The sequence below is a fragment of the Oryctolagus cuniculus genome, chromosome 17 (genome assembly GCF_964237555.1).
Source record: "Oryctolagus cuniculus chromosome 17, mOryCun1.1, whole genome shotgun sequence".
Lineage (NCBI taxonomy): Eukaryota > Metazoa > Chordata > Mammalia > Lagomorpha > Leporidae > Oryctolagus > Oryctolagus cuniculus.
Genome location: NC_091448.1, coordinates 65,981,391 through 66,005,203, shown reverse-complemented (window position 1 = coordinate 66,005,203; position 23,813 = coordinate 65,981,391). Strand labels below are relative to the sequence as shown.

Genomic DNA, 23,813 nt, shown 5'->3' with positions numbered 1-23,813 from the left:
CTCTGGAAGGCACAGAGTCCTTCTCCATCCATTTTACTGGAAAAGATAAGTATGTGCAACGGCCGGGGCCAGACCTAAACAGAGAGCTGGGAACCCAATCCAGGTCCATCCTGGACAGCAGGGACCAACTCCTTGAGCCACCTCCACCTGTCTCTCTGGGGACACGTGAGCAGGAAGCTGGGATTAGAAGCAGAGCTGGGACTTGAACCCAGGCGCCTGACACAGGATGCAGGTGTCCCAGGCTGCGCCTTATCCATCCCTGATGAGCTCTCGGGGAACTGGCGGACGTTCCCTTGGCAGCCGTGGGAGAGGAGCAAAGAACCGACTTCTGCTCGTGAGGATGGAGCCAGAAGAAAAAAAAAAAAAAAAAAAGCTGGAAAACTGGTAAACACGTGGAGTTTGAACACAAGTGCTCACCAGTGAGTCAAGTAAGAAGTCAGAGGGAAGAAAATACCTTGAGACAAATGAAAACAAGGGGTCGCTGTGGTGCAGTAGGTACAGCTGCCACCTGCGATGCCGGCATCCCGTGTGGGTGCCTAGTCGGGTCCCGGCTGCTCCTCTTCCCATCCAGCTCCCTGCTGTGGCCTGGGATAGCAGTAGAAGATGGCCCAAGTGCTTGGGTCCCTGCACCCGCGTGGGAGACCTGGAGGAAGCTCCTGGTTCCTGGCCCAGCCCTGGCCATTGTGGCCATTCAGGGAGTGAACCAGCGGATGGAAGATCTCCCACTCTCTGTAACTCTGCCTTTCAGATAAATAAAAGCATAAATCTTTAAAAAAAAAAAAAAAGTCAACTACCTCCAAAGCTCGCGGAGGGAAGGAAATAACCATCAGAGTGGAAACACGTGACACAGAGCAGAGAAAACCAACCGGGAAAAACCGCCGGAGCCAAGAGGTTTCAGAGGACCAACAGCGCTGGCATTTAGCTGGGCGGACGGGGAGACACAGACCACTAGAATTAGCAATGAGACCTTTACCAAAACAACAAGGCCTGCGCGAGGACACCCCGAGCGGCTGCACACCAGGAGCCTGCACGAGAAAGACCCCTGAAACCCACAGCCTACCCCAGCCAGCCACCCCACTGAGACACAGGGGGACTCGGTCAGCGTCGGGACCCCAGAGCCATGTGGCTGCACCCACGACTCCTGACCACCAAGAGCAGTCAGCCAGGCACTGCCTACCCCAGCCTGTGAGGACAGAGGCAGAGAGACACCACAGGAACCCCACAGCTAATGCCCCCGCCCCCCACAAACACAGAGCCAGCAGTCCCCAAAACACCAGCAATGGAGTCAGCAGCACCTTCAAGCACCCTAAGGCCCGACAGGATTCATTCCCGGAACACAGGAAAACCAATCAAATAGCAGGATGATGGGGCACAGGAAAACCAATCAAACAACAGGTTGACGGGACACACGAAAACCAGTCAACCCAGCAGGATGACGGGACACAGGAAAACCAGTCAACTCAGCAGGATGATGGGCACAGGAAAACAGTCAACTCAGCAGGATGACGGGCACAGGAAAACCAGTCAACCCAGCAGGATGACGGGCACAGAAACACGTGGGCACCAGTCTGGGTCCCGGCTGCTCCACTTCCAGTCCAGCTCCCTGCTAATGGCCTGGGATAGCAGTGGAAGATGGCCCAGGTGTTTGGGCCCCTGCACCCACGTGGGGGACCAGGAGGAGCCTCCTGGCTTCCGCCTGGCCAGGCCCTGGTGGTTTTGGCCATTTGGGGAGTGAACCAGTGGATGGAGGGTCTCTCCCTTTCTCTCTCCTCTCTGTGGCTCTTTCAAATAAATAAAATAAATTTTTAAAAATACCAAAAACAACCAATACACAATCGGGGCCAGCGTGGTGGCATAGCAGGTAAAGCCACTGCCTGCAAAACTGGCATCCCACCCACATAGGCTGTGTCCCAGCTGCTCCACTTCCAATCCAGCTCCCTGAGGGAAAGCAGCAGCAGATGTGTCTGGGCCCAGCACCCACATTTGAGGCCTGGATGAAGCTCCTGGCTCCAGTCTGGCCCAGCACCGACCGTTACGGCCATCTGGGGAGTGAACCAGCAGGTGGAAGATCCTCTCTCTCTTTCCCTCTCTACAACTCTAACTTTCAAAAACATAATTAAATCTACACTGAGCTTGCTCTTCCTCACAAAGACCAGTAAGGGAAAATTACCAAAATAAACAGATTTCAGATTCAGTATCTATTTCATCCTATAAAGTGGTTCTGAAGTGAAAGGGAAAATTGTTCCTCAATAAAACACAAGAGGGGACAAGGATGACCCCACCGAGGGAGCACGGAACACAAGGAGCAGGCACTGCCGTGTTCCCGAGTGTGCACGCATCCTAACAGACAAGCAACCATGATCCCAACCGATACCTACACACACACACACATCTATACCTACACACACACCGCTATACCAATGCATACCATACCTACACACACACACACCCATACCTACACACACATACCTATACCTAACACACATCTATACCTACACACACACCGCTATACCAATGCACACCATACCTACACACACACACCCATACCTACACACATACATCTATACCTACACACATATACCTAACACACATCTATAGCTACACACACCGCTATACTAATGCACACCATACCTACACACACACATCTATACCTACACACATATACCTATGCCTAACACACCCCCATACCTACACACACACCCCCATACCTACACACACACACCCATACCTACACACACACACCCATACCTATGCCTAACACACATCTATACCTACACACACACACCCATACCTACACACATACATCTATACCTACACACATCTATACCTACACACACACCGCTATACCAATGTACACCATACCTACACACACACCCATACCTACACATACATCTATACCTACACACACACACCTATGCCTAACACACATCTATACCTACACACACACACCCCCATACCTACACACATACATCTATACCTACATACATATACCTATACCTAACACACATCTATACCTACACACACATACCTATACCTAACACACATCTATACCTACACACACACCACTACACCAATGCACACCATACCTACACACACACACCCATACCTACACACACCCCTATACCCACACACACACCCCTATACCTATGCACCCCTATATCTACACACACACCCCTATACCTATGCACACCTATACCTACACACACACCCCTATACCTATGCACACCTATACCTACACACACACCCCTATACCTAACACACATCTATACCTACACACACACCACTATACCAATGCACACCATACCTACACATACACACACACCCATACCTACACACACACACCCATACCTACACACACACCCCTACACCTATGCACACCTATACTACACCTATACCTACATACCCCTATACTACACACACACCCTACACCTATACTTACACACACCCTTGTACACATACACACCCCTACACCTACACCCACCCCTATACACACACACCTATACCTACACACACATACCTATACCTACACACCCTTACATCTACACACCCACACATACTTTCACACATCCCTATGCACCCCTACAGACACACCCCCATACCTACACACACCCACATATCCCTACACACAATTATACCCCCACATACCCTTATCACAACCCTATACCTACACACACCCCTATACCTACACACACCCTAGAACGCACTCACACACCTATACCTACACTTTCACACATCCCTACACACTCACAGACATGCCCCCTAGACCTACACACATGCCCCTACACCCATACATCCCTACATACACTCTTAAACCTACACGCACCCCTGTACGCACACACACCCCTAAACATACCCTTGTACACACACACCTACAAACTCATCTTTATACCTACATCTACCCCTGTACATACACATACCTACACACCCCTACACCTACACAGCCACACACACAGCCCTACACAGACAGTTTTACTCATACACACACCCCACCCCCACACACAGTCTTCCAGAGGAACTCCATCACAGCAGAGAGCTGCTCCTGCTTCCCAGTTCAGGCTTCTGCTTTTTTTTTAATTGTTAAAGATTTATTTATTTATTTGAAAGGCAGTTAGAGAGAGGGAGCAATCTTCCATCCACTGGTTCACTCCCCACATGGCTGCAGCAGCTGGGGCAGGGCCAGGCTGGAGCCAGGAGCCAGGAGCTTCCTCCGGGTCTCCCACGTGGGAGCAAGGGTCCAAGCACCTGGGCCATCTTCTGCTTTCCTAGGTGCACTAGCAGCAGGGAGTTGGATCTGAAGCGGAGCAGCCGGGACTGGAACCGGCGCCCATGAGGGACGCTGGCCACAGCTTAACCTGCCACGCCACAATGCCAGCCCCAGGCTTCTGCTTTCTTAAAGCAAACGTCATAGGCACCTGCTCATTCCGGCAAAAGCAAAGGCACTGCTGACCAACAGGGCTGTCAGAGTTGGCACACAGCACACCTTCCGCCGTGGTTTCTGTACACGGCTGTGGGCAGCAGTGAGAAGCTGCAGATAACGCTAAGTCCCAATCCACAGCCCACCTGCTGTGGCCGTTCCAGCACGCCAAGTGGCAGCCCAGGCCCGAGAGTGGATTGGACTGCCAGACGAGACAGGAAACAGCCACACAGGGTGGAAAGCACAGGACGCCATCACTGCCCCTGGGGTGCCTCCCCTGTAATTCATCAACCTAAGAGGCCGGCACTGGCAGCCGGCACCGACACGTAGCGGGTGGAGCGTCTGCTTGCGATGCTCCCATCCAGTCTGAGTTCCAGCGGCTCTGCTTCTGATCCAGCTCCCTGCTAATGTGGCTGGGAAAACAGTGGACGAGGGCCCAGGTGCTTGGGCTCCTGCACCCACATGGGAGACCCAGATGGAGCTCCTGGCTTCAGCCTGGCCCAGCCCTGGCTGTTGCAACCATGTGGGGAGTGAACCCGCGGATGGAAGATCTCTCCTTCCCACTCCCCCCATTGCTCAGCCTTGTAAATAAATAAAATTTATGTAAATAAATTTAAAAGAATTACACAGAGAGAGAAGGAGAGGCAGAAACAGAGAGAGAGAAAGAGAGTGAGGTCTTCCATCTGCTGGTTCACTTCCTAATTGGCTGTAACAGCCAGAGCTATGCTGATCCAAAGTCAGGAGCCAGGAACTTCTTGCAGGTCTCCCGTGCGGGTGCAGGGGCCCAAGCACTTGGCCCATCCTCTGCTGCTTTCCCAGGCCAGAGCAGAGAGCTGGATCAGAAGTGGAACAGCCAGGACCCGAACTGGCGCCCATATGGACTGCTGGCACTGCAGACAGTGGCTTTACCCGCTACGCCACAGTGCCGGCCTCTAAATAAAATTTTTTAAAAACAGTAAAAGAAAACCCTGGGATTTAGTCTTTACTGTATGTACAGCTTTAAGTAACTGGGATTAATACACAACCTTGCCTAATATTGTTTCCAGCCAGAACTTCTAGGGAGAGCAAGCTTACAGAACTTTAGGGAAAAAAAAAAAAAAAAAGACATGAAAAAAAAAATCTCTCCCCCTGGAGTTGCTGGGATCACATGAGCATCCCCCAGAGCAGCTGTCCCTGGCTCGTATCTGCCGGTGCTGTTCCGAAGGGAGACCCTCAGAAAGCCCCCAAGCATTTAAAAAGGCTGCTCTGCTGGGAAAATATTTAACGACCCATCAGAGAACAAAACCAAGAGCAAAGCTTAGTTTTATCTTATGTGACTTCCAGAAAGTAGGACTGGTTGGAATTTTTTTTTTTTTTTTGACAGGCAGTTAGAGAGAGACAGAGAGAAAGGTCTTCCTTCTGTTGGTTCACCCCCCAAATGGCCCCTACGGCTAGCGTGCTGTGCCGACCCGAAGCCAGGAGCCAGGTGCTTCTTCCTGGTCTCCCATGCGCGTGCAGGGGCCCAAGCACTTGGGCCATCCTCCACTGCCTTCCCAGGCCACAGCAGAGAGCTGGACTGGAAGAGGAGCAACCGGGACAGAATCCGGCACCCCAACCGGGACTAGAACCCGGGTACCAGCGCCACAGGCGGAGGATCAGCCTAGTGAGCCGCGGCACCGGCCCCTGGTTGGAATTTTTAAGTATGTGAGATAGATTTGGGCCAGTGGGTTAAGCTGCAATGTGGATGCATCTCATGTTACAGGGCCACTTCCAAGGCAGCTCCCTGCTAATGTACCTGGGAAAGCAGCGGAAGATGGCCCAAGTGCTTGGGCTGCTGCACCCGCATGGGAGACCCAGGAGGAGTTCCCGGCTCCTGGCTTTGACTTGGCTCAACTCCAGGTGTTGTGGTCATTTGGGGAGGGAGCCCATGGCTGGAAGACACCCCCCTGCCTTGTTCTCTCTCAGGCTGGGAATCGTGACAAGCCAGCTGGCTGGACGCCTGCTCCTGCACGAGTCCTGTGGGGTCAGAGGAGGGGTGCGCGTCGGGAAGCGTGAACTGCAAAGCCAGCCCCGCGGCGGGAGGCGCTCACCCAGGTTGTGCCGCTTGGATTTGGCGTGCTCGTGGATGTGCTTCTTGGTGAAGCAGCCGAAGAAGACGCAGTAGAGGCAGGAGTGCAGCCTGTTCAGGTGGACGCCGCACACGTGACAGACACAGGACTTGGCCTGCAACGCAGAGAAAGAGAACTAGCAAGCGACGTGACAGGAGACGCCCAACCAAGAAGCCCCAAGCCGCTGGGCTGTTTCCAGTGCCCATGCCTGGCCCCTGAGAGCTCACAGGGTGCCTCTGGCCTGCGGTCGCCCCCTGCAACACAGCAGCTCATGCCAGGGTGCTCTGGATGCGGGCAGCAGCGCCCCCGCTGGGATAATCCAGGCTGCAGAAAGGGAGATGGGCACAGGACAGCCGCCTTCCATGCTCAGACCCCCAAGGACAAGGCAGGCTCAGCACCACAGGGTAAGGACGCGGGGCAGGACGTCCCCAGGTGACTCTCAGAAGAATGAGCTATTTATACTCAATAAAACCCGGAGTCCACGCTGACAGCAGTTCCAGGCATGTGCGCACACACAAGGAAGCCCTCTAATAAATATAGTAGGAATGACACAACTATTCAGACATTCATTTTACAGAAAGATTTATGGGCCAGCGCTGTGACGTAGTGGGTAAAGCCTCAGCCTGCAGCACCTGCATCCCACATGGGCACTGGTTCAAGTCCCGGTTGCTCCACATCTGATCCAGCTCCCTGCTAATGGCCTGGGAAGGCAGTGGAAGATGGCCCGAGTGCTTGGGCCCTGCACCCATGTGGGAGACTTGGCAGAAGCTCCTGGTTTCTGGTTTCATCCTGGCCCACCCCCAGCCACTGAGGCCATTTTGGGGATGAACCAGCAGATAGAAGAGTTTTCTCTTTCTCCTTTTAACTCTGCCTTTCAAATAAATAAAAAAATAAGTCTTTAGAAAAAAAAAGATTCATTTATTTGGAAGAGTGACACACACAGACAGTAAGAGAGATATCTTCCATCAGCTGGTTAACTCTCCAAATAGCCGCCAGGAACCTGGAACTCCATCCAGGTCTCGTTCGTGGGTGGAAGGGGTCTAAACACAAGGGTCACCAGCTGCTGCTTTCCCAGGCGCTGAGCAGGGAACTGGACCAGAAGAGCACCCGGGACTCAAACCAGCGCTGAGACAGAACACTGGTGCCGCAAGCTGCAGCTTAACCCGCCACGCCGCAACGCTGGCTCAAAACCTTCCTTAGTCTTCCCAGGAACATCTGATCAGGCCAGATCACCAATGGATGCGACAGTCACTGGGTTCACACAGGGGGTCGTTCCTGGCAGTCAAAGCACTGAAGCAGCCCACGTACCCACCAAGGGACGAACACGCTGAAGCATCGCACACCGAGTGTCGTCTCAGCACAGAGGGGAACAGGGGGCGGGCATCTGGTGCAGCTCGGACACTGCCTGCGATGCCTGCGTTCCCTCCCCAGTGCTCCTGGACTTCACCCTGGCTACTGTGCTTCCGATCCAGCCTGCACCAAAGCACACACTGGAGAGCAGCAATCAACAGCTCAAGGACTAGGTCCCTCCACTCACGTGGGAAACCTGGGCTGATTTCCTGGATCCTGGCTGCAATCTGGCCCAGTGGCACCGTGGCATAGCTTGTTAAGCCTCTTCCTGCAGTGCCAGCATCCCATGTGGGTGCCACTTCAAGTGGCTGCTTTACTTCAGATCCAGCTCCCTAGTAATGTGCAGAGGAGGATGGCCGAAGTCCTTGGGCCCCTGCACCTACGTGGGAGACCCAGGAGAGGCTCCTGGCTTCAACCTAACCCAGCTCCAGCTCCAGCCATTGCTGCCATTTGGGGAGTGAACCAGCGGATGGAAGACCCTCCCTCCCTCCCAACTCTACCTTTCAAATTAACAAATACATCTCTAAAAAGAAAAAAAAAAAGATTAAAAATAGACAGACTGGGGTGGGGGGAGCCAATGTAGTCCATAAGCTGTACTTTGGAAATCTATATTCATTAAATAAAAGTTAAAAAAAAAAAGATTTTGCATCCAAAAAAAAAAATAAAATAGGCAGACGACACGGCAGACGGCACTGCTGTATTAAGCTGAGCCCTGAGCGTGGGGCGTGAGCTGTGGTTCCATGGAAGTGTCCTCGGGGCAACCGCAGCCCTCCGTCAGCTGGCTCTGGAGAAAGGCACATGGCTCACAGACCGGGGGCAGAATCTAAAACCCACCAAATCTAGATGAGGGTGGAGGACACTGATTTCAACATTGCTTCTTTTCAAAACCACTGTGAAACAGAATAGGGTCTGGCACTGTGGGACAATCGGCTAAAGCCTCTGCGTATGGTGCCAGCATCCTACATGGGTGCTGGTTCGAGTCCTGGCTGCTCCACTTCCAAACCAGCTCTGTGGCCTGGGAAAGCAGTAGAAGATGCCCAAGTCCTTGGGCCCCTGCACCCACATGGGAGACTGGGAGAAAGCTCCTGGCTCCTGGCTCCTGGCTCCTGGCTCCGGATCGGCGCAGCTCCAGCTTCCACAGCCATTAAGGGAGTGAATCAGCAAATGGAAGATCTCTCTCTCTCTCTCTGCCTCTCCCTCTCTCTGTTACTGTCTCTCAAAATAAATAAATATTTTTTTTAAAAAAAGAAAAGAAATAGAATAAACACTCCACAGCCCCACAATTCCACTCCTAGATTTCAAGACACTGAAAACAGAGGGGGTGATGTGTCGTGGTGCAGTGGGTTAAGCCACCTGTGCTAGCTCCAATCCTGGCTGCTCCACTCCCAATACAGCTCCCTGCTAACGCACCTAGGAAGGCAGTGGGACCCTGCAGCCACATGGGAGACCTGGATGGAGATCAGGCTCCCAGCTTCAGCCTGGCCCAGCCCAGGCACTGCCTATATTTGGGAAGTGAACCAGTCAATGGAAGAGCCGCATCCTAGGACAAGGCCGGTGCAACCGAGGTGCGGAATGTTGAGGTTTCGTTTTCCTTAAGCACCGCACGGCACACAGTTTTGGGTCCTGCGTTCATTTGCCATGGCAACTGACCTCCCTCCGGGAAGCAGAGTCACTAACCTTGGACGCCACAAGATCCTTGGGACTGACCATGTAGCACTGACACCTGTGCCCACGGTGTCTACACAAAGGCAGAACTTGTAAACACTGCCCTGTCTGGGAACAACTAACTGTGTCATGAAGTCAGGGCCCCCGACTGCCACCACAGGGGTCCTTGAGAGATCAGGCCCAGATGGAAGACCCAAGGAGGGTGGCGGCAGGGCCTGCACGTGGTCTGCAAGTCTTCCAGCTCCCGGAAAAGGCCAGGATCAGTGGCTGACATTGTCATGTGGTGGGCTAAGCCCCTGTCTGGGACACGCACATTGCATATCTGAGCGCCAGTTCAAGTGCTGGCTGCTCCAAGCTGGGAGATGCCTGGCCTCAGAGCTGCACAGAATACATCCTGTGGGCCGGCACCGCGGCTCACTAGGCTAATCCTCCGCCTTGCGGCGCCGGCACACCGGGTTCTAGTCCCGGTTGGGGTGCCGGATTCTGTCCCGGTTGCCCCTCTTCCAGGCCAGCTCTCTGCTGTGGCCCAGGAGTGCAGAGGAGGATGGCCCAAACGCTTGGGCCCTGCACTCCATGGGAGACCAGGAGGAGCACCTGGCTCCTGGCTTCGGATCAGCGCAATGCACCAGCCGTAGTGCGCCGGCCATTGGAGGGTGAACCAACGGCAAAAAGGAAGACCTTTCTCTCTGTCTCTCTCTCTCTCATTGTCCACTCTGCCTGTCCAAAAAAAAAAAAAAAAAATACCCTGTGGTCACTTGTCACACTTGTTGGTGTCCACAGGGACACCAACACGGGATGCACCTTAGCCGTGGTTCTCACTGCAAACCACTGACTTCCTAAGTCAGAAGGCAAACCCCCAAGACGCAGGGGCAGGGGTCCGTGCTGGGAGAATCCTCGGTGCTGAAATGGACCCCACAGAGGGGCCCAGGTCTCACACAGCAGAGAGCTTCCTGGCCAGCAGCTTCTGTCATGGGACAGGCTTCGCGGACAGTGGCAAAGCCTGGTCCTTTACTGGTCTTGCTCTGACAGCCTCCTGTCAAGGCCACAGCAACATGCCCGGGTCTACAGGGCAAAACGCTTCTCCACACTCCCAGGCGCGTTCCTGCAAGTAACCGCTCGCTCCTGCAGCCCCTGCCATGACTTCTATATTAACCACAATCTTCTCGCACAGACATGGTGGGTTAAGCCGCCGCCTATGACACCAGCATCCCATGTGGGTTCGAGTCCCAGCTGCTTCACTTCCGATCAGCTCTCTGCTGTGGTCTGGAAAAGCAGTGGGAGATGGCCTAAGTCCTTGGGCCCCTGCACCCACACGGGAGACCCGGAAGAAGCCCCTGACTTCAGCCTGCCCCGGCCCAGGCCATTGTGGGGTTCTTGGACAGAGAGACAAGGAGGCTCATAGCAGGAAGTGAAGTAGACAGGCATACAGGCTAAAACTGATTAGGTTTGTGAGCTGGAAGACCACGCCTTCGCCACGCTCCCGTGTGACATCACGCCCTACCTGACCATACCTGAGTGCACACTTGCCCACTAGACCATGTAACCACTCCCCTGTGAGAAATATGTAAAAGGCGAGGTGCATCCCAAAAGGCTCTGCTTGCCTGCTGGTGATAAGTGGTGGACAGCAGCTCAAGGCGCTTGCTGCACATGGTTTTTGGCCTGCTCTCTGCTTGGTATGGACTCTACCCTAACTTCCAGATTGTCCCTTCTCCTTAGACTGAACCAAAGCCTTCACTCGCCCATGCATCTTTCACACTAAATAAAAGCTTAAAATGTACCACGCTGCCTCGTTCATCTGTGCCGGCATTCAGAATTCTTCTCTAAATATTAGGCAAGAACCCACTTGGGCTTATTAGTATTGGGGATTTATTAATAAGCATATGGTGATATTGTATGGTACCCCAAATTTCGATAACGTGTGGCACCCCAGGTGGGTCGTCTGGGGAACTTTAAGGGGCCCCATTCCAATATATTTTAAGGGGTCACATTTCAATATCAGAAGCACTGTTTATGTCTGTCCACAAGGGCCCAGTGAATAACATTCAAAGACTGAGCCCCAAACAAAGCAGGGCATTGCCTTACATACAATCTTAGCTTCTCTGTCTCCCTTACCTGGTTACGGACGCTCCCATTGGGTATTTAAGGCTACAGGGTTACTATAGGTTGTTATAAGGTTATGCATGTGCACACAGGTACTGATTATGCCATATTGTTCTTTTTCTGTGTTGTCCTTGGAGGGCCCTTAACTTTCCTTTTTTTTTCTTTTTTTTAAAGATTTACTTTTTTGAAAAGCAGAGTTAGAGAGAGAGAGAGAGAGAGAGAATCTTCCCTCTGCTTGTTCACTCCCCAAATGGCTGCAAAGGATGGGGCTGGGCCAGACCAAAGCCAGGAGCTTCTTCTGGGTCTCCCAAGTGAGTGCAGGGGGCCCAAGCACTTGGGTCATCTTCTGTGGCTTTCCCAGGCACATTAGCAAAGAGATATACTGGAAGTGGGGCAGCTGGGTCTCAAACCAGCGCTCATATGGGATGCAGGCACTGCAGGTGCTGGCTTTAATCGCTGCATCATAGCACCAGATTTCTAACTTTCCTTTTGAAAGAACCTACCTCAACTCTGCCTTTCAATTTTTTTTTTTAAAGTCCAGTTAGTGTCTTTATTTTATTTATTTATTTATTTATTGACAGGCAGAGTGGACAGTGAGAGAGAGAAAGGTCTTCCTTTGCCATTGGTTCACCCTCCAATGGCTGTGTGGCCGGCGCGCTGCGGCCGGTGCACCGCGCTGATCAGATGCCAGGAGCCAGGTGCTTCTCCTGGTCTCCCATGGGGTGCAGGGCCCAAGCACTTGGGCCATCCTCCACTGCACTCCCTGGCCACAGCAGAGAGCTGGCCTGGAAGAGGGGCAACCGGGACAGAATCCGGCGTCCCGACCGGGACTAGAACCCGGTGTGCTGGCGCCACAAGGCGGAGGATTAGCCTAGTGAGCCGTGGCGCCGGCCCACCTTTCAAATTTTTTTTAAAAAGTAATAAATGTTTATACCGGGGGCCGGCACTGTGGCGCAAGGGGTTAACGCCCTGGCCTGAAGCGCCGGCATCCCATATGGGCGCCAGTTCGAGAACCGGCTGCTCTACTTCCTGTCCAGCTCTCTGCTATAGCCTGAGAAAGCAGTGGAAGATAGCCCAAGTCCTTGGGCCCCTGCACCCACATGGGAGACTGGGAAGAGGCTCCAGGCTCCTAGCTGTTGCGGCTATCTGGGGAGTGAACCATTGGATGGAAGATCTCTCTGTCTCTCTCTCTCTCTCTCTCTCTCTCTGTAACTCTTCCAAAAGCAGTGAAAGATGGCCCAAGTCCTTGGGCCCCTGCACCCACGTGGGAGACCTGGAAGAAGCTCCTGGCTCCTGGCTTCGGATCGGCACTGTTCCAGCCATTGCGGCCAACTGGGGAGTGAACCATCGGATAGAAGACCTCTCTCTCTCTCCCCTGTGTAACCTGACTTTCGAATAAATAAATAAATCTTCAAAAGAAAAATAAATAAAAACAGTCAAAACGCTCTTTCTCCTCTGAATGAATTCAAGTAGATTCAGGCGCCCGCAAGTAAACCCTGTGGCAGAAGCGGGACCGGCACGCGGCAGGGATCTGTCACAGTGTGCACAGAACATGCCCGCAGCCCAGCCTTTCAGCTCCAATGTTTAGGAATTCCCTTTGTGTATCCCAGCCTCTGTCATCTCCTTCTTCACGCGCGGCTTCTTCCGAGAAGGGAGGGGAGGCGGCAGGAGGCGCACAGCCCTCCAAATTGAAAACGTGTGGCTGACTCAGAGCAGGGAGTTCCGAGTGCAACGTGCAAGGCGGGCAGGCATGTCGCGGCAGCCTGAGAGCCGAGGCACCCTACGCACTTGCCCACGACCCAACCACTGCGGATCCAGTGAGACCGCACCCTCCAGGGAGGCGGTTCCTACCACCCTCTCCAGAGCTCCGCCTGCTTGCCTCCCACCGTGAGCTCTGATGCACGTGAAGGGACAGGCATAAAAGTCCCACTTTCTACACACACACACACACACACACACACACCCCTGCGCCGCCAGAAAGAGCTAAGTTAGAACATTTTCTGAAAAACTAAACCCCCCAGCCTCAGAAACCTCCTAAGCCAGACCTGTGTCTCTGACTCTCAGAGCTAAAACAATCTTTTTAAAACAGATTGTATTTATTTGACAAGCAGAGTTACAGAGTGGGGGAGAGATAAGTGTGTGTGCGTATGCGAGAGAGACAGACAGAGAGATGTCAATCAATCTTGCAGCTGGGGACCACAGGAACCCAACTCCACGAGATCCTGGCTCAGGCAAGCCCACGGAGATAGAGAACGGAGCAGCAGCTGCCAGGGGCTACCCAGGGCTCAGGGGTGATGGGCACCTGGTCTCTCGGGGCAGTGAAACTGTTCTGCTAGCACCGCGCTGCTGGGAGCATCTGTCAGGATCCCCCGCATTTCACAGCACTGACAGCAAACCTTAACCTGTGCAGAGCTGTGACCGCTGAGAGGGTCGGGGCGCTAGGGGTGACAGGGGCGAGGTAGCTGAGGAGCTGGGAGATGAGCAGGCCGAGAGCAAAGGCACGTTGATGATGCCCAAGTACTGTTCTCAGGTGGTCCAGGTAACACCTGCATGCCTGTGCAGTGCACAGGTGTAGGGGGAGCCAAGTCCCTCTCTCTCCAAGAAAAGGCCTACGGGGACAGCCAGAACGGTCTGTGCCACACTGGTGGACTTGGGGAGATCCCATTTAGGAACCCACACACAGCTTAAAGAAAGCTGGATGGACACAGGAGGGTACCTCAAAAAGTTTGTGGAAAATGGAATTAAATGAAGTCAGGGCAGGCGTTCCACTCAGCACCTGAGGCCTGCAGACTTGTAAGAATGCCTGGGTCTCACTCTCCACTCGCTTCCAATGCGGCTGCCTGTTAAAGCCCACCCTGGGAGGCAGCAGGTAATGGCTCAGGTGCTTGGGTCCCTGCCATGCACACAGGAGAGCAAGATAAAGTTCTGGGCTCCTGCTTCACCCTGGCCCAGCCCCAGCCCCAGCCGTTGCAGGCATTAGGGAAGTGAATGGGAGCTCCAGGAGGCATGTCTCTGACACAGGCAGTTAGTTAAAGCTTTGGTGAGCTGGAATTCTTGCAGCCCTGCAACATAACCCTATCTCTTTAAAGACTTATTTATTATTTGAAAAGAGTTAGAAAGAGGGAGAGAGATCTTCCATCTGCTGGTTCATTCCCCAAATGGCCAAAACAACTGGGCTGGGCCAGGCTGAAGCCAGGAGCTTCTTCCAGGTCTCCCACACAGGTGCAGGAGTCCAGGGACTTGGGCCATCTTCCGATGCTTTCCCAGGCCATAGATAAGAGCCGGACCAGAAGTGGAGCAGCTGGGACCCAAACTGGTGCCCATATGGGATGCCAGCGCTGCAGATGGCGGCTTAACCTGCTACGCCACAATGCCAGCCCTAACTCTACCTCTTTAACTGTCAGCTTGATTCGCCCACCTTCCCAGGGTGCACCTGTCCCATCAGACCCCCAACCCCTGCCTCATAAAAGAGGCAGAGAACAGAGGGAGTCGAGCTCTCTTCGCCATGGGCCACACGTAGAGGCACAGCTAGCTCTCTCTCTCATGGGCAACCCTCTGGCCACTGTAATGGGTGCTCTGTGTGGAGCACTGAGAATTCCCTCCTCTGTGTGAGGCAGGAAGCTGGGGTAAAAACTAAGATACCCAGGCTTGCATCGGATCTCCCTCTGCTGCTCTGCCTTTCAAATAAAATAAATAAACAGAAAATGAAGCTTATTTTGGTGCCAAAAAATGGAAAAAAATCAAGTTTGGTATACATTTTCATGTTGCATATTTTAATGTCAACCAATCTGAAATCCATGCAATTTTTTCCAAACATATTCTCCATGAACTTTTTGAAGACCCCACGTATAACAAACCTGGGTGTGCACAGGTTAGGATACATTCACCCATTTCTCAGCTCTGTCCCTGAGGGGGCTGAAATGTCACCACACCCAGTGCCTAGATCTTGGTCTCCAACTGCACGCTCCAGGAACAGGAACCCGGGATCCTTCAAGGACTACACACCTAGGCCGGAAAGCAAGGAAGGGCTCAAAACAGCCAGCTGATGTGAGTATGTCAAGGGCACACAGGCACCAACCAGGAGAGCTCCCGATGGCTGAAGCACGAACAATCCGAGCAAGGAAAGAGAGGACGCACCGCTGGGTTATAACCCTAAGTATCAAAATTTCAAGGCCAGTGCTGTGGCGTGGCTGGTAAAGCTGCAGCCTGCAGTGCCAGCATCCCACACGGGCGCTAGTTCCAATCCCAGCTGCTCCATTTCCGATTCAGCTCCCTGCTAATGTGCCTGGGAAACAATGGAAGATGGCTCAAGTACTTGGGTCCCTGCATCCACGTGGGAGGGAGGAAGCTTCTGGCTTCAGCCTGGCCCAGTGCTGGCTGTTGTAGCCATTTGGGGATTGAATCATGTATAGAAGATCTGTCTATCAGTCTCTCTGTCTCTTCCTCTGTCTTTAACTCTTTCAATTAAATAAATAAACCTTTAGGGGCCAGTGCTGTGGCATAGCAGGTAAAGCCACTGCAGGGTAGCAGGTAAAACCACTGCCTGCGGTGCCAGCATCCCATATAGATGCTGGTTCTAGTCCTGGCTGCTCCTCTTCCAATCCAGCTCTCTGCTGTGGCCTGGGGAAGCAGTGGAAGATGGCCCAAGTCCTTGGGCCCCTGCACCTGCATGGAAGACCCAGAAGAAGCTCCTGGCTTTGAGTCAGCGCAGCTCCGGCTATTGTGGCCAACTGGAGAGTAAACCAGCAGATAGAAGACCTCTCTTTCTTTCTGCCTCTCCTTCTCTCTCTGTGTAACTCTGACTTTTAAATAAATAAATCTTTAAAAAATGTATCAATATGACTGTGAGTTGTGACTTTTGTTGTGACCTTTGGCATGCTGGCCATCAGGGAAGTTGGGGTGGTGGCACTGAGGTGTAACACTGGCAGTGCACTAACTTTTCTGTCAGTGTAAAACTGTCCTAAGAGAAAAGTGCTTTCATATGCACAGAACTAAATACACACACACACACACACGCAAATAATGACAACTACACAGGTGTCCTATTCTGGCTATAATACCACACTACAGTTTTGCAAGATGTCACCATACACAGGCTCAAACCAGCATGTCAATCTACAACGATCCCCCAATAAAAACTTCAATTAAAAAAAGAAACATGCTTATGTTTTTGGATAGACCTGTTAGCTGGAATGGCCTGTCCCCTACTTCCCATGAATAGTACAATTTTTGCAATATTTGAAAGACCCCCATTCCCCAATGAAGTAAGAAGTGAATTCCTCAAAGAAACAAAATTTAAAAGAGAGAAGTCTATTTAAAAACAAAACAAAACAGGGATGGCATCAGAGCATAGCGGGTAAGGCTGCAGCCTGTGAGGCTGGCATCCCATATGGGCGCTGGTTCAAGTCCCCGCTGCTCCACTTTCAATCCAGCTCCCTGCTAATGCACCTGGGAAAGCAGCGGAAGATGGCCAAGTGCTTGGGCCCCTGCACCCACTGGCTGTTGTGGTCATCTGGGGAGTGAACCAGCTTATGGAAGACCTCTCTCTCTGTCTCCCCCATTTCTCTGTAGTTCTTTCAAATAAATAAATCTTAAATGACAACAAGAAAAAAGGCCAGAGCAGGAAAGCGAGTAAAACAAAAGAAAGGAAAAGAAACCCCAAAAATGAAAATATGATTAAGACCAGAAAGAGCTGTCAGCAGTGCCCTCCCCACATCCCCAGCCCCCATCACTGGTACAACTGGGAACACACACAGATGCCATGGCCTATCCTACTGTTCCCCAGGCCACTGCTGCTCCAAGCGTATGCGTAGGAGAGAAGACAAGATCTCAGACCCCAGAGTGCCGACAGCACTGACCACGCTGGCTGCCTGTTCCTGGAAACGCGCCCCAAGTGCCCCTGACCCAAGACAGACACAAAGGCCATTTTCCCTCTGAGCGGATCTCCCATTCCACACAGCAAGCATCGGCCCGTGCCACAGCCCTAGAGCTCAGGACATAGCGACCCCTGGGCCCTCACGGCTCCTCCAGGTAAGACCACAGGAAGTCTTGCTTGAGATGACCCTTCTGTAAGGGGATCACCAGGCTGTCCTGTTACGTCACACCTGCTCCGTTCCTGGGGGGTGGGGGGCCCAGCAACTCCCAGCTAGGTCAGAGCTGGAAGGAATACAGCCATCTCCTTATGCCAAAAGGCACCTAACCCCAGACTTTCTTCATTAAGACGGCAAACGTAGAAAACAAAAACAGAAGCCACTCAGTAAGATCATTCTCCTTCCTCTCCAGCCCTTTTCCCAAATCAAAATGGTCCCTAAGAGTTTTCACCCAAATGCCCGAATCAGGCTCCAATGGCCACGCCTCCCAGATGGAACCAGTCTTGACCACCACACTTGTTCAGCAGCAGCAAATCGTGTTTTATAAAAGTACTTAATTTACCAGAACTACAAAACCGGCTGTGTTGAGGAGGAGTGCTATAAAATTTGAGAGTCAGAGAAAGGAATGTTTATTTAGAAAACATTACTGGAAGGGCCCAGCGTGGAGGCATAGCGGGTAAAGCCACCGCCTGGAGTGCTGGCATCCCATATGGGCACCAGTTCGAGTCTTGGCTACACCACTTCACTTCCAATCCAGCCCCCTGCTAATGTGCTTGGGAAAGCAGTAGAAGATGGCCCAAGTTCCTGGGCCCCTGCACCCATGTGGGAGACCCGGAAGAGGCTCCTGGCTCTGGCCTGGTCCTGCCCTGGTCCATTGTGGCCATCTGGGGAGAGAACTAGAAGATGCAAGATTTTTCTCTTTCTATGTGTTTCTCCCTCTCTCTGTAATAAATCTTCAAAAACACTTTGCCCCACAGTGTGGGTGTTTTCAAAACGTAATATGGACTGTAGTAAGTTGTAACAACCAGCTGAACTGTTAGGCTCCTGAGCTCCTGCCAGTCTATATCTTCCCATGCCAACGCTGAGGGACTAAGACGGTTGCCTTATTTTCAGATACCGTAGAGGCTGAACCACGGAACAGGTTTACCTTCAGTGGCAGGCATCTGCGCTAGCTCTGAAGGCTAGCAGGGGCAGTGAGTTACACCTCTGATCCTGTTCTGCCCAAAAAACCCAAAGTTGGATTACAGAAACTGCAACCCGCCTCTCCCTAGATGAGAAAGCTGCAACTAGGGTCTCCTTTCTGTAGTTAAATCGTGCTCAGGTGCCAACCTCAAAGGTACCCGGGTTTGTTTACAAACAGGACAACTTGAGTTGAAGATTTTCTTTCACAGTGAAGTTTCCATTAGGAAAACTAAGCATGTGGGGTCAGCGCTGTGGCCTAGCCAGTCCACAGCCTGCAGTGCCGGCATCCCACATGGACGCTGGTTGGAGTCGTGGTTGCTCCACTTCCAATCCAGCTCCCTGCTAATGCAGCTGGGAAAGTAGCAGAAGATGGCCCGGGTCCCGGGACCCCGCACCCCCGTGGGAGACCCGCAACAGCTCCTGGCTCCTGGCTTTGGATTGGCACAGCTCTGGTCGTTGTGGCCATTTAGGGAGTGAACCAGCGGATGGAAGACCCCCCTCTCTCTCTCTCTCTGCCCCTCAGATAAATACATCTTTCAAAAAGAAAAAGAAAACGAAACCCGTGCCTGCAAACCTTCCAGATCCACGCGCTCAGCACCAGGCTGAACCGCTTCCCCAACCCTCTCTCTTCCTTGGCGCCCCCTAGAGAGTACTACAAACGCCTGGCCAGGACACAAAGTGACTCCCCAGATCGGAGACAAACCCAAGAGGGGCTTGCGCACCCCTGATCGCGCACGGGTAGGCAGAACAGCAGCTGCGGGACGCCCGGGGCCCAAACCCGGGCCAGCGAGCCACCGCCGCCGCCGCCCTGCAGCGTCCAAAGTGAGCCATCAGAAATGAAGACAGCCAAAAAAAGCAGGCCAGGCGAGCAACAGCTTCAACCCGACTCCTCGCATTTCCTCAAGCTCCGCCAGCAAAAGAGAGGAGGGGGGCAGGCGCCGCCTACGCCACGCGTCTGAATCCAGGCCAGAGAGCCCAGCCTTGCCCGTACGCCCACTTCCACCAGACCCTGAGTTTGTAGGGCGCACACCTCCGGTGGCAAGCATCGCACCCTGCTCCTTATAGCATCGGTTCCCCCTCCGACTCCAGCTCATCCCAGCGTGAATCCAAGGTGAGCGCCAGCACCCCGGCGCCCCGCAACCCCAGCCAGAGCGCAACCCGCAGCACGGCGCTACATGGTAGCAAGCGGGGCGTGAAAGCAGCAGAAAGAGCAACACCGTTTCCAGATTTCCCGCGCACGTGGAAGCGCACAGGAACACCGCACCAGGCACCGCCTCCTCCACCTTGACGCCCGGGCGGGCGCCGGCTCTCCCCACACCTCCCCAAGCCGCCCCGCCGCACCTGCGCGCACACCCCGCAGCACGGTAACACCGCACCGGGCACCGCCTCCTCCACCGTGACGCCCGGGCGGGCGCCGGCTCTCCCCACACCTCCCCAAGCCGCCCCGCTGCACCTGCGCGCACACCCCGCTCTCGCCAAGCCCCCTGCAAAAGGGGTCTCGGCAGTCCCGGGCTCCGGGCGGCCCGGCCCCCGGCCCCGCCCTGCGCGCGCAGCTCGGGCAGAGGGGAGGGGCCGGGGACGCACGGGACCCCTCCCCCTCCCGCGGGCGCGCGCGCCGGCCCGGAGGTTTCCAGGCCCCCCGCGCCCCCGGACGGCGCCCGCCGACCCCGCGCGCGCACCCGCCGCCTCCGGGCGCTGAGGGGAGACGGCTCGCGGGCCGCCTCCGGGCGCACCTTGCGCTTGCGGGCCTCGGCGGTGCCGCTCCACACGAAGCACTGGTAGATGGCGCGCAGGTTCTGCTTCCAGTTGTCCACCTTGAAGCTGCCCAGGTGCGAGCAGCCCGGCGGCGCCACCGCCAGCTCGGCGTCCATGGCCTCGCCCTCGGGCTCGGGCCGCGACACCATGGGGGGCAAGGCCCGGCCGCGCGCGGGGGGCGGCGGCGGCGGCGGCGGCGATGGGGGCGAGGACGACGCCAGCGCGGCGCGGGACTGCCCGGGCGCGGGGAACAAAGCGCGGCGGTCGCGGCGCGGGCAGACAAAGACCCGGCTGCGCGAGCGCCGAGGGAGGCGGCGGACGCAGGCGCCGCCCGCGCTGCGCTCTCCCGGTCCGCGGAGGGCGGGGCGGGGCGGGGCTCCCGGCCGCGGGCGGAGATTACGTCACTGGCGGCCAGGCGGCTGGCGCTGTACTGCGCAGACGCGCGCCGGCGCCAGGCCCCACCCCCTCCACGCCTTCCCTTCCCGCAGACGAAGCCGGCGGAGAGGGGCGGAGCCAGCAGGAAGCCCCTCCCGGGAGCCCATGCCATTGGTCGGAGGCCAGCCCGGGGCTGTCGTCATAGGCAGCGAGGACAGTCAGTCAGGCTCCGGGCCGCCTCCTGGAGGGGGTGCGGGCTAATCGACGTTCCCGGCTTCTCAGCGAGACGTGGGGAGGCGGGGGCGTGCTGCAGGTTGGGCGGTGCGGGACGTCAGTCAAGGGACTGAACCGGTTTGCACCGGCCTGAGCTTTGCCGCATAGAGGCGGGGTGTCGGGCTGGGGGCGGTGCGGAGCGGGAAGCGGTGGTGGCGACCCCTTCTGTGCCTGGCGCGGCCTGCCGGCAGCCCCCAACCCCCGAACCGGAGCCTGCGGTAGCCCCAGCCAGCAGCTGTGCACCCCGTTTTGAACGACCCCCCCCCCAGCTCGTGTTTTTACGGAAACAGCGGGTGCGATTGCGTTCCCCCCCAACCCCGTCCTTAAAAAACATCACCTGATTGTGAATTTAGGGAAAGCTGGGTTTTTTGCAGCAAAGCTTTAGCAACATCCAAACCACACAGCGGGTTCATAAAGACCCCACTTTGTATCTCACATAAAAATGCATGTGACATTTTTTATAAAGATTTTTTATTATTTATTTCCAAGGTAGAGTTACTGAGAGGGAGGGAGAGACAGAAAGAGAGATCTTCGCTCTGCGGGTTCACTCCCCAAATGAATGCGGTGGCTGGGGCTGGGCCTGAGGCCAGGAGCCTGAAACTCCATTGGGTCTCCCACGTGGGTGCCAGGGGTCCAGGTACTTGGGCCATCACCTGCTGCCTTCCAGGCGCATTCGTAGGGAGCTGGATCTGAAGTGGAGCAGCAGCCCTACACATGACTAATTTTTTTTTTTTTATTTGATTGAAAGGTGGCATACAGAGGGAGAGAGAGAGAGGTCTTCCATCCGTTGCTGTGCCGGCCTGCAGCACAATGAACTGGGTCTTCCTGAAACAGAGAGTGGGAATGCGGGGACAAGGACGCAAAGAATGGAGCCAAGACAAGTCCTGATCAAGGCTCGTTTATTGAATAAATCCAGTAGTATTTAAACATGACCAGTTGTTTACAAGAAGGAGCACAAAAGATTTACATATCAAAAAGGCTCTTAAGGTTACAAAGAGTTCCCGATAAGGTTCTTAATTATTGATTACAAGGGTACAATAAAACACTGAGGTGATAAATGCAGGTTACAGGTGTGACTGATTATCTGTATCATCTCTTGTGAGAGGTTTAGGTTCTTCCTGCCTCTTCCGGGAATCTCCCTAGCACAATTGTCTCCATTCATTTGTTTAAGTGTAAACAAAGGGACTACCTGTGGCTGCCCACACGTTGCTTCACTCCCTGAACAGCGGGGGGGGGGGGGGGGGGGGGGGGGGGGGGGATGCTGAATCAGAGCCAGGAGCTTCCTCTGGGTCTCCCACATGGGTGCAGGAGCCCAAGCACTTGGACCATCTTCTACTGCTTTCCCAGACCATACCAAAGAGCTGGATGGGAAGTGGAGCAGCTGGGACGTGAAGCAGTGCCCCACATGGCTGACAGAGGCTTTACCTGCTAAGCCATAGCGCCAGCCCCATACATGACTGTTTAAAACAAAAATTATGACATTGTTTTGAAGGGTTTATAATGCATAGGACACACATGGCAACTATGACACAAAAGATTGGCGGCAGGTGTGAATTAAGTTACAAGGTTCCGAAACTTTTTTTGGAGTCAAAGGTAGGTTATTAAAAATAAGGGGTGTTGAGGCTGGCTCTGTGTTTGCAGGAGGTAAAGCTGCAGCCTGCAATACCAGCATCCCATTTGGGCACTGGTTCGAGTCCCGGCTGCTCCACTTCCCATCCAGCTCCCTGCTAATGCACCTGGGAAGGCAGTAGAAGATGGCCCAAGTGCTTGGGCCCCTGCACCCGTGTGGGAGACCCGGAAGAAGCCCCTGGCACCTGACTTTGGATCGGCCCAGCCCTGGCCATTGCGGCCATCTGGGGAGTGAACCAGCAAATGGAAGACATCTCTCTCTCTCTGTCTCTCCCTCTCTCTGTCTGTAACTCTTACCTCTCAAATAAATAAAAACGTTAAAAAAAAAAAAAGCTGCAAAGTGTCAAACCACTGTGGGTACCTTCCCTGGATACAAAACCAAACCCCCCAAATACTTTGAATATAAAAACAAAATATTTTTTAAAAAGAAACAGGAAGGAGGAAGAAGCACCAAAAAAGGTGGCATTTTCTATGACTGCATCCAATCAAAAATCACCAAGCATGGGAAATGCAACCCATTGTAGGACCCCAAAAGCGGTGTCCTTTTGTGACGACCCCAGAAACACAGACTCCAGACCAGACGATCCAAAAGAACAGGAGGCAATTTTATTTCATTTGCGCAAATGGGCCCTCTGCTGCTGCAAGCAGCGAGCAAGAGAGAGGAGCCCTGAACAATCATTTTACACAGTTTTTAAAGGGCAAAACCACAAAATTAACATACCATAGGGTGGCGTAAGTTTATTGGGCAACTACAAGGGGAGGAGGTCGTCGAGGAGGAGGAGAAACAGGGGGCTACGTGCCCTACGTGTCTAAGCTTGGATATGGGGAGGGGGTCCTTGAAGAGCAGAAAGGGGTGGCTACGTGCCCTACGTGCCTCGCGGTTTCTTTGTTAAGCTTGAACAAGCACAGGGGAGGGGGCTTAGGTGCGTACCAGGATGTTCTGTCGCCCTTATCTCTGGGTAGTAGCCCTTATCTCTGGCTAGTAGCTATCTGCCTTCTCTGTGAACTTAGTTTACTCCCCATTTCCCAGGACTGTTTTATTAAGGCCATTCTTATGGCGGCTCTTGGCTCTCGGCCGTTCCTTTCACCCATAAGAAGGAGAAATATAAGGAG

The 23,813-nt window shown here is 53.9% G+C and overlaps 1 protein-coding gene and 1 long non-coding RNA gene across 3 annotated transcripts in view; both read right to left on the bottom strand.

Annotated features, from left to right (window-relative positions):
• Window positions 1-20,799, bottom strand: part of USP22 (ubiquitin specific peptidase 22) — a 37,339-nt gene extending 16,540 nt beyond the window's left edge. Inside the window, exons 1-2 of one of the 2 annotated variants that reach the window (XM_051839773.2) lie at window positions 20,402-20,799; window positions 6,484-6,616 (exon numbers count right to left, since the gene is read on the bottom strand). In XM_051839773.2, coding sequence (XP_051695733.1) covers window positions 6,484-6,616; window positions 20,402-20,572 — 304 coding nt within the window. In that variant the 5' untranslated portion in view covers window positions 20,573-20,799. The remainder of the gene's footprint in view (window positions 1-6,483; window positions 6,617-20,401) is intronic. The other variant, XM_051839774.2, reaches the window with a different exon arrangement.
• LOC127488984 (uncharacterized) lies at window positions 195-6,477 on the bottom strand. The gene is made up of 2 exons (XR_011383805.1): window positions 455-6,477; window positions 195-328 (listed from the first exon to the last, which is right to left on the bottom strand). It is a non-coding gene; the product is annotated as an uncharacterized lncRNA (long non-coding RNA).
• Window positions 20,800-23,813: the final 3,014 nt, after the last annotated feature.